Source organism: Polyergus mexicanus, unplaced genomic scaffold, assembly GCF_030449975.1.
Source record: "Polyergus mexicanus isolate NDT 795.1 unplaced genomic scaffold, iyPolMexi1.0 SCAF_1, whole genome shotgun sequence".
Classification (NCBI taxonomy): Eukaryota; Metazoa; Arthropoda; class Insecta; order Hymenoptera; family Formicidae; genus Polyergus; species Polyergus mexicanus.
The window spans coordinates 10,697,873-10,710,616 of record NW_027223321.1 but is presented as its reverse complement, the minus strand read 5'-3'; the positions used below and the strand labels follow the sequence as shown (position 1 = coordinate 10,710,616).

General features: G+C 37.8%; 1 protein-coding gene across 10 annotated transcripts in view; it reads left to right on the top strand.

The window, feature by feature from the left end:
* LOC138934321 (rap guanine nucleotide exchange factor 2) overlaps positions 1 to 12,744 on the top strand; it is a 75,008-nt gene that overhangs the window by 59,533 nt on the left and 2,731 nt on the right. For 2 of the 10 annotated variants that reach the window (XM_070297984.1, XM_070297960.1), the window contains 15 exons: positions 3,430 to 3,642; positions 3,718 to 4,070; positions 4,155 to 4,616; positions 4,719 to 5,011; positions 5,090 to 5,393; positions 5,480 to 5,711; positions 5,786 to 6,090; positions 6,220 to 6,404; positions 6,499 to 6,710; positions 6,883 to 7,114; positions 7,197 to 7,496; positions 7,588 to 7,905; positions 9,023 to 9,139; positions 10,267 to 10,443; positions 11,692 to 12,226. In XM_070297984.1, the coding sequence (XP_070154085.1) occupies positions 3,430 to 3,642; positions 3,718 to 4,070; positions 4,155 to 4,616; positions 4,719 to 5,011; positions 5,090 to 5,393; positions 5,480 to 5,711; positions 5,786 to 6,090; positions 6,220 to 6,404; positions 6,499 to 6,710; positions 6,883 to 7,114; positions 7,197 to 7,496; positions 7,588 to 7,905; positions 9,023 to 9,139; positions 10,267 to 10,443; positions 11,692 to 12,050 (4,062 nt within the window). In that variant the 3' untranslated portion in view covers positions 12,051 to 12,226. Of the gene's footprint in view, positions 1 to 1,983; positions 2,339 to 3,429; positions 3,643 to 3,717; positions 4,071 to 4,154; positions 4,617 to 4,718; positions 5,012 to 5,089; positions 5,394 to 5,479; positions 5,712 to 5,785; positions 6,091 to 6,219; positions 6,405 to 6,498; positions 6,711 to 6,882; positions 7,115 to 7,196; positions 7,497 to 7,587; positions 7,906 to 9,022; positions 9,140 to 10,266; positions 10,444 to 10,556; positions 12,228 to 12,744 lie in introns of those variants that run through there. The other 8 variants (XM_070297991.1, XM_070297949.1, XM_070297946.1 and 5 more) reach the window with 8 other exon arrangements.

The following is a 12,744-nucleotide window of genomic DNA, read 5'->3' as shown; positions in this document are numbered from 1 at the left end:
ACGAGACAAAAGGAAAAGTGAGACATACACGAACGACATAACGGGTCGTATAAATCATCTGTCGGGTCGGGCAGTGGCCTTTGAGCGTTTACTATCCGTTGCTGGATACTTTGAGTGGACCAGCAACAGCAACGTTCTCTTCTACGCACCACCGATCTCTCCATCCGCCTGTCTCTCTTTCTTTTTCGCTTCTCCGCGTCTCGATCGACCGTCCGTCGACTCCTTAAGCGCGTCTCACACGATCGTCCGACAGTGATTCTGAGAGACCCTTTAAGATCAATTCAGGTGTCGTTATCGGCGTCAATTTACGTCATTGCTTGCTTATTGTTCCGCATGGCATTAACTAATCGTGAAGGCTGATGAATATTAATCGCGGGAGCACTGGCGTGTACTTTCTCGATCAGCTTCTCGAGCGTGTTTTGCAATATTCTTATGACGTTACGTTCGACTGGCTGTTCCTACTGACAATCGCGTGGGTGTGCAAATCGAAGTAGGTTGTATTACATATCGAGCGTTATCGTTATTTTTAATCTCAGTTATTTATGTTATACTCTACCGTCATGAGATTATCATCGAGCATCTACATCCGAATGCAATTATCGTGAATTTAATTGTAATTTGTTATAGATATATCTTTATATATATATATATATATATATATATATATATATATATATATATATATAAATTTTAATTAAATAATGGAAATATATAATCTTAAATTTTAAAACTAACGTGTAAAATTTTCGTCGCGGTTTTTTATTCACATAAAGTAAATTCATAATTATTTATAATCGCTCATCATCTCAAATCGCTTCTAAACTCGTCAAGTAACCATCTCCCACGAATCCAGATATGGTTGCCGTTATTTAAATTCCCTGTTCTCATGCCGCAAATTGCACTCCCGCAACCCTTCTCTTTCAACATAGTCCGACTGTGAGCATTAATAAATTACGGATCATTATCGTGCAATTTTTTATTTTTAATCTTTGCTGCAATTTCATTTACGTTGCGCGTGAGTACTATAATGAAATCAATCTTAATAATACAATTTATTATATATATATATTTTTTTTTATATAACTAATTAATCTACTGCAAATATTGAGATTAGTTTTTAAGAGACGCGCAAATTCTAGTTTTATTTGTGAACCATGAAATTAGAATAAATATTGATCGTAAGAGATATGTGTAATTAGTGCGACAGAATTTAATTAATTTAATTAAATGTCCAGGTAATATTTGTATTGTATGGACGACGAATCTTCATTAAAATTCAGCCATTGCTTATTCTGACATAAATAACAAAATCTAATTCAATTTCCGGTAGTTGTCAAATGAAATTTCTATATATCGACGTTAGTCGATCATTGTTTTATTATTTTTATTATTTTATTTCTATCTTTGGCAGTTTTCATTTCTCTCAAGAATTGATTAGCTGACCTTCTTATAATCTATCAAACTTACATAGGTTTCTGTTCATATATATTTGCATATTTCAAATTTCTATTCTCAAACGATAAAGATTATTCATTAATTGATTTATTGTAAACTTTAGTATAATTATATAGAAAAAAACAATTCGAATTTAATTTGTAAAAAAATGTTATTAATTTCAAGTTTTAAAAATAAATGCCTATTTTTTGGCATTTTCCTGTCAGTTTGTCAAGAATTGGATTTAATTTTGCAATATTATAATCTCGTTTATAAGGAACAAGAAAACGAGAAGAATTTTTCCGAATTTTCGTTCAAAGAAAAAAGGAGAAAAAAGGAGAAAAAAAAAATGCGGCATCGCGTGCGGAAGCTACAGGTGGCCCGGCGTCGTTTCTTCGCCGGCCGGCACGATGCGCCCCCCGTTGACACGAGCCTGAGGAGCCGCTCGGCGCGGCGGGTCACGTGACCAGCCTGCGTTCTCGAAGGGAATGCCAGCGGTGGCACGGCGAGGGTGGCAGCGGGACGAGAGGCAGTTCGCTAAGTTGATGGTCCGCCGTATCGACGACGACAGACGAACGGACGGACGGACGGACGGACAGACAAACGGACAAACGTATCGGACGGTCGGTCTCGGTCGGACGCGTCACGAGTTTCGTGTTAAGCTGTACAAAGAGGGTCACGCCGCGCCGCGTCGCGCGTCTCGATTCGTGTCCACGCGCGATACGGCACGCCGAGTAAGAAAAGAACACGATCGGCGTGTAAGAAAATGTTGCTGCGGATGCCCGTAGTCGCGGACGATTCGTTAAATCTGCTGTGATTCTCTCGGCTAAGCAGGAAGATAAGAACAACAGGATCACAGGAGGATCGTGCGACTCTCACGATGGACGCGTACGGCGTGTACCAAGTGAGTGCTTCTTCTCCTCTCGGGGATACTCAAAATGGCCTTGACTCCTTCACGGACGCGTCATCCCCTTCGTGGAGAGCGCGGGGTGTACGTCTCTCCTGATGACATGACAGCGCGGACATCGTTGTAGATGTTTTGTTTGGATGACGGATGTGTATGTGCGCGCATGCGACCAGCGTATCCGCGGCGCGGATGCACGTACGATTTGCGTGCATGCGTGCGTGATGTCATGTCTCTCTGTGACCTAACCTAACCGTCAACTGTCTCAATCACGCCCATTCCTGGTATTTGCTATTCCTAGCGAGCTAGCGGTATCGTCGATGATGTTTTTGTTTCTCGCGATGTAGGCACAGGTCATTTTAATCGAATAAAGAAATAGCGTGTGGGTTGTCCTCGTAAATTTTTCTTTAACGAATTATCGTTAGGCAATCTTGAATGCTCGTTGCTATTATTAATTAAAAATTGATAATCCAGAGAAAGGTTAGGAGCCATCATAGATGGAGATGTTGAATTATGTATTGTATATATTGCTATTATGTATAACTTACATTAATTTCGCTATTTGTATACAACACTTGTATAGATATATTTGTATAAATGACAGATGAGTTCTTTTTAATAGTAAGTTTCTCAATTTTCATTCATTGTTTTCTTTTATTCTGTCATTAATAACTTTTATCATATAACATTTTATTGACTTCTAACATTCTGTAGAATTTATGTGATGTCATATTTTAATCTGTGTATATATACCTTATTCATTAAAGATTACAATTTACATTATAACATCTTTTGTCAAATATGTTGTAATTTATATCAAAATTTTATTATATTAATTTTTAATTATAGATGATAATAAATTTATATATATATATTAATATATAATATTTAGAAAAAATGAAAGATAAGAAAATGAGATTCATCAAACTATTTGAAATATTTTCAAATTTACTCGTAAGAAGAATAATGTGTAAAGACGGTTTATAAATCATAATATAATTTTATGTAAACATTACATGCACATAAGCAAATCTTTTAATAAGGAATTTGAAAATCATATTAAATGGATTGATAAAAATTTTCTTTTATAGTTCTCACAGAGCCTGACAGGCAGGCCGGAGTTGTACCAGAAATCAAATAGAAGCAGTCATTCGAGTGATACAAGTTCAGCGTACAGTGGATCTGACACAATGACATCGGTACAAAGTTCATTAGACGCAGATCCCGACGAGGTGGATCTCTCTGGTCTTGTGGAATCCATTGTTGACAGCGATGAGGAGGAGGATCTAGCAGAAAGCATGGATGTAAGTACTACAGTTTATTTTTTTGCTTAGAGATATATTACATGCATCTTAATTCCTGTTATTGCAATGTTTTAGAGTTTAACAGTACGCGATCCTGTACGAGAATGTTTAGAGAAGGACCCTGTTGAGAGAACGGAGGACGACATAGAGACACTTTTGGAATTCACACAACAGTTGAAAGCTTTCACAAATATGACTTTGGCCGTTAGAAGAGCGCTGTGCGCTGTAATGGTATTTGCAGTGGTCGATCGAGCCGGTATGGTGGTCTTGAATGATGGCGAGGAGCTCGATAGTTGGAGCGTGTTGATTAACGGTGCTGTTGAGATTGAGCACAGCAATGGTGAAATTGAACAGCTCGGTCTTGGAGACAGCTTCGGTATCTTGCCTACTATGGAGAGGCTATTACATCGTGGAGTTATGAGAACAAAGTTTGTAATCCGTTTCTTTTCTACTTTTATATCGACTGTTATATAGAAAGATATAAGAAAACAAACGCGTTTTCTTTTCTGCAGATGCGACGATTGCCAATTTGTTTGCGTCACACAAGCAGATTATTTTCGAATTCAACATCAAGGTGAAGAGAATACTAGGAGACACGAAGAGAATGGAAGGGTAATTTTAGTGACAGAGTTACGAGGAGCTTTGGACGGCGCCGCGCGAAGAGGTCACGTGGTGATACGGGGAACACCGGAACGTTTAATGTTACAACTCATCGAAGAAAACAGTATTACAGATCCTACTTATGTAGAAGACTTTTTGTTGACTCATCGAACGTTCATCGATAGCCCGTTATTGGTTGCAAGCCAATTGTTGGAATGGTTCGATCAAGCACAAGTGCGAGATCGTGTTGCTCGCGTCGTGCTCTTATGGGTGAATAATCATTTTACTGATTTCGAAACAGATCCGGCAATGATGGAATTTTTAGAAGCATTTGAAACCGGATTAGAAAGAGAAAAAATGCTAGGACAACAAAGGTAAAAAAAAATTTTTTTTTTTTTTTTCATCTTGTTTTGTGGAAAAGAAAATAAATTAGAGCATTAAGAAAAACGATTATTATATACATATATTTGTTTCAGGTTATTAAATATTGCATGTGCGGCGAAAGCGAGAACGCGGAACGTAACATTAGCGAGACCAAACAGAGACGAGGTCCTAAATTTTAGCATCTTAGGAGGATTTGAGAGAGGTTTTGGTATATTTATTTCAAAAGTTGACAAGAGATCTAAGGCTGAGGATGTTGGTTTAAAAAGGGGTGACCAAATCTTAGAAGTGAACGGTCAAAGTTTCGAGCATGTGAATCACGCGAAAGCGCTTGATATCCTGAGAGCTTCCACGCACCTCAGTATAACTGTAAAATCTAATTTACTTGGTGAGTCTAATCGTCTTTCTGAAACCAAAATCGATAAGAAAATGTCCATTCTTTACCATTAATTATTTATTCTTATAGCTTTCAAAGAAATGCTTCAGATGCCAGATAACTCTCCGAGACCCCGAGGTAGGACAAGTAAGCCGGAAATACCCAGACTTCAATCAGATCCACGTGCTAGATTGTCGACGCATGTGGATCCTATGACTGCTGTAAATCCTTTAAATCCCATGATCGGTGGAGTACCATTGTTAATTCCCGATAACAATGTATCGCCATGTAAAGATGCCAAAAAAGAGCACAAGGGATTTATGACTCTTGGTCCCAAACGACGATTACAAAAAGCACTTATGAAGATGAACATACTGCCAAAGAACACAATCAAGTAAGTGCATTGAAGCATATTGCGGAATAAATGATAATTAATGCGTGAATCTTTTGTTGATGCAAAATATCTTATAATTTTAACAGCGACGGTGTACACATGGACGATCCCCTTGCACCACCACATACGCCACCGGGAACAGGACTTTCGCAGACAACCACTAATTTGTATCACTCAAAGAGTAATCCAGATCTTACGTCACTTTATTGTTACGATGATTTAAGAGCAAACGATTATCCCGAACACGTGCTCAAGGTATACAAAGCAGATCAAACCTGCAAGTATCTTCTTATCCACAAAGAAACGACGGCACACGAGGTACGTACATTTATGTTACCGATATTAAATAAAAAATAGAAAGATTTTATTTACTGATGTTTAATTTATTGTAGGTGGTAATGCTTGCACTTCAAGAATTTGGTATAACGGAAAGCAGTTCAAACTTTTCTCTAGCAGAAGTGAGTGTCGGCGAAGGTGGCATGATCAAGCAGCGTAGATTGCCAGATCAATTGCAGAATCTCGCGGAAAGAATCGGATTGAGTTCCCGATACTATTTAAAAACTAATGGAATTTCCGAAACTTTAGTAGCCGACGATCAAGCTCCGGAACTCATTCGAGAATCTCAAGTTCATTTCTTGCAATTGAACGCCGTGGAAGTGGCAATACAACTGACTCTACAGGATTTTAGTATATTTAGGTAATTTAGAATATTTACGAGATGTAGAAAACATATATAAATTTAATTTACAAATTATACTTGGAATTACTAGGTTTAATTACACATTTTGATAACAATAAATTTATTTTTGCATATTTTGCTTTACAGACAAATCGAGTCCACGGAATATGTGGATGATTTGTTTGAATTGAAGAGCAGGTATGGCGTACCTATGCTCAGTCAATTTGCAGAACTAGTCAATAGAGAAATGTTTTGGGTTGTAACCGAAGTCTGTTCCGAGCATAATCTCGTGCGGCGCAGTAAGATTATAAAACAATTTATCAAAATAGCGCGTAAGTATCTACCGAATAAACATATATTATTTTCCTTATTTATCTTTCATAATCATTTTATAGTCGTTTTATCAACAATGCTTTTTTTGAACAGGCCAATGTAAGGAGTGCAAAAATTTCAATTCAATGTTCGCGATCGTGTCCGGTTTGGGTCATGGTGCAGTGTCAAGATTAAGAGCCTCGTGGGAAAAACTGCCAACTAAATATCAAAGATTATTTAGTGATTTGCAGGAATTAATGGATCCCAGCCGCAACATGAGTAAATATCGGCAATTGGTGGCATCTGAGCAAACACAACCACCGATAGTGAGTCATCGTTATATATATATATATATATATATATATATATATATATATTATATTAAATAAGATATCTCTTATTGTCATTTACTTCGATAGCGTATAACGATTTACAATTCGAGCTTATGTTATGACAATCTTAAATGATCGATAACGAGTTAAACAAATGTTATTTTAGATACCCTTCTATCCGGTCGTGAAGAAAGATTTGACTTTCATACATCTTGGTAATGATTCGAGAGTAGAAGGTTTGGTAAACTTTGAAAAACTCAGAATGATTGCTAAGGAAGTAAGAACGCTGACAAACATGTGCTCTTCACCCTATGATTTACTAACCATGTTGGAGAGAGGCGGGCAACCACCGAGTTCTGCGATGGTTGCTTTGAATCAAATGACCACTGGCAATCAAGGTAAATATTTTTTTACAATTTTGTTGTTACTGGTTTCATTTCTTAAATAGTTAATACACAATTGTGATATTGTGATTTATAGGCGGCCAAACTGCGACGGTGAAACGACGAAAGAAATCCACGGCCGCACCAAATCCGAAGAAGATGTTTGAGGAAGCGCAAATGGTCCGAAGAGTGAAGGCCTATCTTGCGAACATGAAAGTAATCACGGATGAAGAACGATTGCATCAACTTTCCGTTGATTGTGAGCCGCACGCGGGAGCGGTTGCAATCGCCGCCGCGGTTCCGCTAAGTGGCAGTCGAGGAAGAAGGCATCCGTCACCTACTCTATCGACTACTAGTAGCGCGAGCAGTACTAGCGAAGGCAGGAAAAGTATACAAGGTTAGTAAATATTTCTACTAATTGCGCTTTGTAATTTCTTTTTTTCTTAAAAATTTTATCTTATAATTTGTATTGATTATGGATTTTACAGGTACAAAATTCGGCGCTGCGTCGCCGCAGGCGGTGAGAAAAATGCTGGCTCTGTCAGATCCTCACAAGACACGACCGTACCAACCTAAGCACTGTCCACCGCCGCTACCTGTACCGGGATTGGCTCTGCACTCGAGCGGTTTGGAGCCTAGTCCAGGTGCACCTAGAAGAGTAGGGTCCGGCAGCAGAGTACCAATGCACGAGCGATCCCACAGTGATACACCCGCTAGTCTACCGCCGCCTGTCGATCTCAGTGCGGAGAGCAGTAGCGTAACTAGCTTGAGCAATCTCCAACCGCTGAGGAAAACCTTGACAAGCGGTGAGTACAATTTATTTCTTACAAAATGGTTTGAAGCGAGATGCTATCCAATGATACTTATTCTCTAGGTTGTTTTAAAAACCTTATTTATAGACGGATCGTTCCGATCAAATAGCTCTGAAAATTTGTTTTATCTGTTGCGATATTTTTAATTGCTTTTTATTTATATAACTAAATTATTTATACATATATATTATATTAATAGATTGTTAATCAAATATAAATATTAACTTGGTAGATACGCATCTCGCGAAGCACCATCACGCACTTTCATTGCTCGTTACATACACTGGTCAGGTCTCGCAACAAGGAGTCTCATTATTATGCACGCTGCACAGCCGTTTACGCAATCATAAATGTTCCATGTTATTTAGTTGATCCATATATACATATACATTTACACACACACACACACACACACACACACACACACACACACACACACACAAAGACACACACAAAGCCACACAAAGACACACGCGCGCGCATCTTGTACGCCGATTATTGTAGCGCGAGCTTTTCTTTTCGATTAGACATCACGAATATCTCACGAACCTAAACTCAAAACAAAGTACGGCTTCGATTCGGAGCTCTCGTACCATGGGACATACGGAGTCGTAACGATATCGATATATATTCTGCTTTTAATGATTCAAAATAGAAAATCACTAAATGTCTCTCTTATGACAATTTTAAAATATTCTAGTAAATATTGTATAAAAAGTAATGTGCAGCATGAGTAATCTAAATTAAATATTTATACGAGTACGATCTAATTTCTGATTATCATATAGGAAATCATCGCGTGTTACAATTTTAACATAACGTACATAAGTCGCGTACATAAGATATATTCGTCGATTACGCTTTGATAGAGTTAAATACTTGTAGACGGCAGGAAAGATAGATAGGAACGTGCAAAAGAGATGCAATCAGAGCGTAGCGAGATGATGAGCTTATATTAGGTTCTCGCGTTGGCTCGATTTAGAGCAAAGAGACACGGATTACGAACGAACGCCCCGACTAGACGATAGTTGTTTAGCGATTGCATCAAGTCGGATAATCCCCCGGCTGGAACGTGTGTAGTGATAGAAGTGTCTTGGGGACGTGTGCGTAGGTTCGGTGACGAGCAGTGACAGCGGTCATAGCACTCAGCTGGACAGCCACAGCGGGAGCAGCGTGGAAGCGGGCGGCAGCCCACCGCCACCGCAAAGACGGCACTCCGCTCTGCAAGGTATGTAATCAACAACAACACGAAAGTGAAGCGAGAGAACGGATTGTGGCCAACTATGCTCGTGTGCTGTTCGTAGACCTTAGTAGAAATAGTAGAGATAGAGAGTAGAGTCTCTTTCGCGCGGATACCAACTCTGGAAATTGAATTTCTCTCAGCGTGTCTTCTTAGCGATGAAAGCTGGATATTTTTACGATGTAAGATTACGGTTTATACTTTATACACCCATCCGATGTTTGTTTTATTGTTTTACGTAAGCAGTTTTTTTGTATTATATGTCTTGTTTTTTATGTTATCAGGGGATTACGTGTTATATAACTGTTATTGTGTTTAGTAATGTTGATAATATTAATTAAGAATTATGAGATCGAGATAACCTCGGAATCTAGATTTAGTTTGACATATAATAATGACTTCCGATATTTGAGAAATACAATAATGTTGTAGCATCAAAATTGAAACCGAGCAAATTATATCGTAGTTTCAATGTCTAATATTTATCCTTGAATATTCATATTTACAATTTAAATTTATTAATAATTTCCGATGAATATACTTGAGTTTAATTATTTATAGGTTGAATAATAAATATTATCAAATGTTTTTTTTTTTAATTTATATACAATATTATTTTATAATTTTTAATTATTATTTGTTCGCTTTTTTGGGGGAATCGTTAAATTTTACCACTAAAGAACGTATGTCCCATGGCCATTTTGCCTTTAAGCGATAATTAAATTACCACTAAATGTTAGTTTAACATCTAAAGAATTAAATATTATTATTAAACATTACGTGCGTTTTCGCGTTGATATTCGCATCGTCGAGCACTGCAAATATATATATGTAGCATAACAATTCTGCTTTCAGCCGCTTATTAAACCGTTCTATCTTACGCTTTTGTAAAATTCGCTTTACAGCTTTTATTATGTCGGTTAGTTACTCGCTTAATCTCGTGCGCCGGCTTCCAAAAGTATTTTGCATCGATCGCAAAAATCGCGTCGAATTCTCGTTCCGAGGATCGTCCTCTATCGAGGGTTTACAATAAACGGCGCAAGTCTGTAGATTTCGTTAAAAAAAAAAAAAAAAAAAAAAAAAAAAAAAAAAAAAAAAAAATGTATGTGGTGCAGGGTCTGTTATAAGAGGCGGAGCGCCTCCGTTTCCTCATGCGGTAGCGGTGCTACCTCCGCTTCCTGCCAATCAGAATCACAACCACAATCATCATCATCACCACCACCACCACCATCATCATCATCAACAACATTATCACGATCATCATCTTCATCACCAACTCCCAACTCCTCAAGGTGAGTCCGCGTCTGTCTGCCTATTTCGTCTGTCTGGCTTGCATTGAATCATTGCGTTAGTTAATCTTGCTGTCTCTCTCTCTCTCTCTCTCTCTCTGAAATGGGATACATAGAATTTGATGGAACAGTATGTGCATGCGAAACAGTATACTGAAATATTGCAAGTGATAGATGTTACAACCTTGCCGATCTCCAGCATCTTTACACAGGCTTGAGCTTTGGCTGAACTGGATGGAAATTGCCTTTCACGACGGTGTATTGAGTCTCTCTGTGCGTGACGTTCTCGCCCGTTCTAATAATTAATTATCGTACAAGTCTGTTAGTATGCACGGCTGGTGACATAGTATTACGGTTCGCTTCTAGCGTGGCCTAGAAGCGCAACACGCTGCATCGAGTTTGTTCCATTTGTGTATTTGCGTGTCCCATAGTATTAGCAAAGATATAACAGAGCGCCTTCTTTCCAGGGTACTAACCATACGCGAAACGGTATATGTGTGCTTTTTTCCTCTCTCTTGGGCAGATTGCGTAGCGGCGAATGTATCTTGCGGTTTCCTTTAAACTCGTTCGCTTCTCGTGGACTTCGTTCTTGTAAGCGAGCGTGAATTACCTTTCTCAATGATAGTTGAATGGCAGAGCGCTGTTTTATTTATAAAGAATAAAAAATGAAGTCGAGCATATTTATTATTCATTTTTATCATTTTTTATTTATAAAAAATAATAATTATAATAGATATTATAAATATATTATAATTATAATAATAATTATAAAAGATAAGGTATTACAAAATTAGATATGATGGCGAAATGTATTACGATGACGTGAAAAAGTACGAGTTAGAAGTATGAAAAACAAAAATTGAATGTTACAAATGAGAATTTTGTATCTTTATTTTACTTAATCTTTTTTTTTTTTATATATATATATATATTTTTTTTTTTTCATGAGTATTTTTTGAATATAATTAGCTTTTTATAAAAGCGCAAAGCGAAATGTTTTAAGATTTCGCCCAAGATACTCGAACTCGTAATGGCTATTCTGTTAATTAGAATTCTATGTAACGGGCATAAACTCGATGCTCTTTGCATTCTCGTAAGCGCTCGTTTACAAGCACAGTGTTCGAGAAGGTAGCGGTAGTGAATCGCTTTGTCGTTGAGAGATGAAGAATATTGAAGAGATGGGAGAAGGCGGCGGCGCGCGAAAGGGGGAGAGAGAGAGAAAGAGAGATCGAGAGAGTCGAGGGTTTTCAGGTACTACGGGATTAAGCATGGGGATGCCAGCCCCGCTGCCACCGCCCGGAGCGGGGATCACGACCATAATGACGACTATGGGCACCATGTCGTCGGGCAACATGTCGTCGATCGCAACGATGCGACCCGGCATGAGTAGCGCGCCGCAGTGCCGTCAACCACCGGCGTACAAAGTCGCGCAACAGATGGCAAGATTGCACAGACTCGGTCGTGCTAACAGCCACGAGGGGGTCACTTATCGGGCCACCGATCATGAAGATGGTACTACTACATCTAACCAAATCGCTCTACCGTTCACACACACAATTCACCCTCACGTTTATATTTACATACATCTATTCGGTTTACGCTCGTGTTAAGGCGCTTCTTATATTTGCCATTGTTAATATTCACGCACGGCGAAGAGTGCTGATTTGCATTGGCGAAAGTATTTTGTCAGTTTATATTACATCGGATGTAATATTCCATATTTTTACGACAATTTTTTCATTTGCAATGCTTTTAACGAACTTTTCTTTTTCATTTTTTTTTTTTTTTTTTTTTTTTTTTCCACAATGCCCGTGCTATCGAAAATGACTTTTATCTGATCTTGTTATGTATTTTCTATTCTTGTGTATCATCATGGATATAGCAAGATTTTAAAAATTACAATTTTTTCCTCTGATATACACGTATAGTTTAGATATATTGCAAGCCACTCTTTTTTCGAGACAATTTTTTCTATTAAAGAATATATTATGATATGATTGAAATGAAATTTTGAACGTAATCATGAATATAATTTTGAATACAATCTTGAACATAATCATAAACACAATGATAGTATTGTTATTAGTTGATCAGATCAAACGATTGGTACCACATGATTATAATCACATTGTAAATAAGTATTATATTTACGTGTAAATGTGAACAAGACGTGCTTGTACAACACGTTGAAAGCTTGTGTTTAATTAATGTGATTATGTAGCGCACTCATTCAGCAATGGTCATGTAATTTTATAATGCATAATCATGATAATTGCCCGCATTAAGTCAATATTTACATTAGTG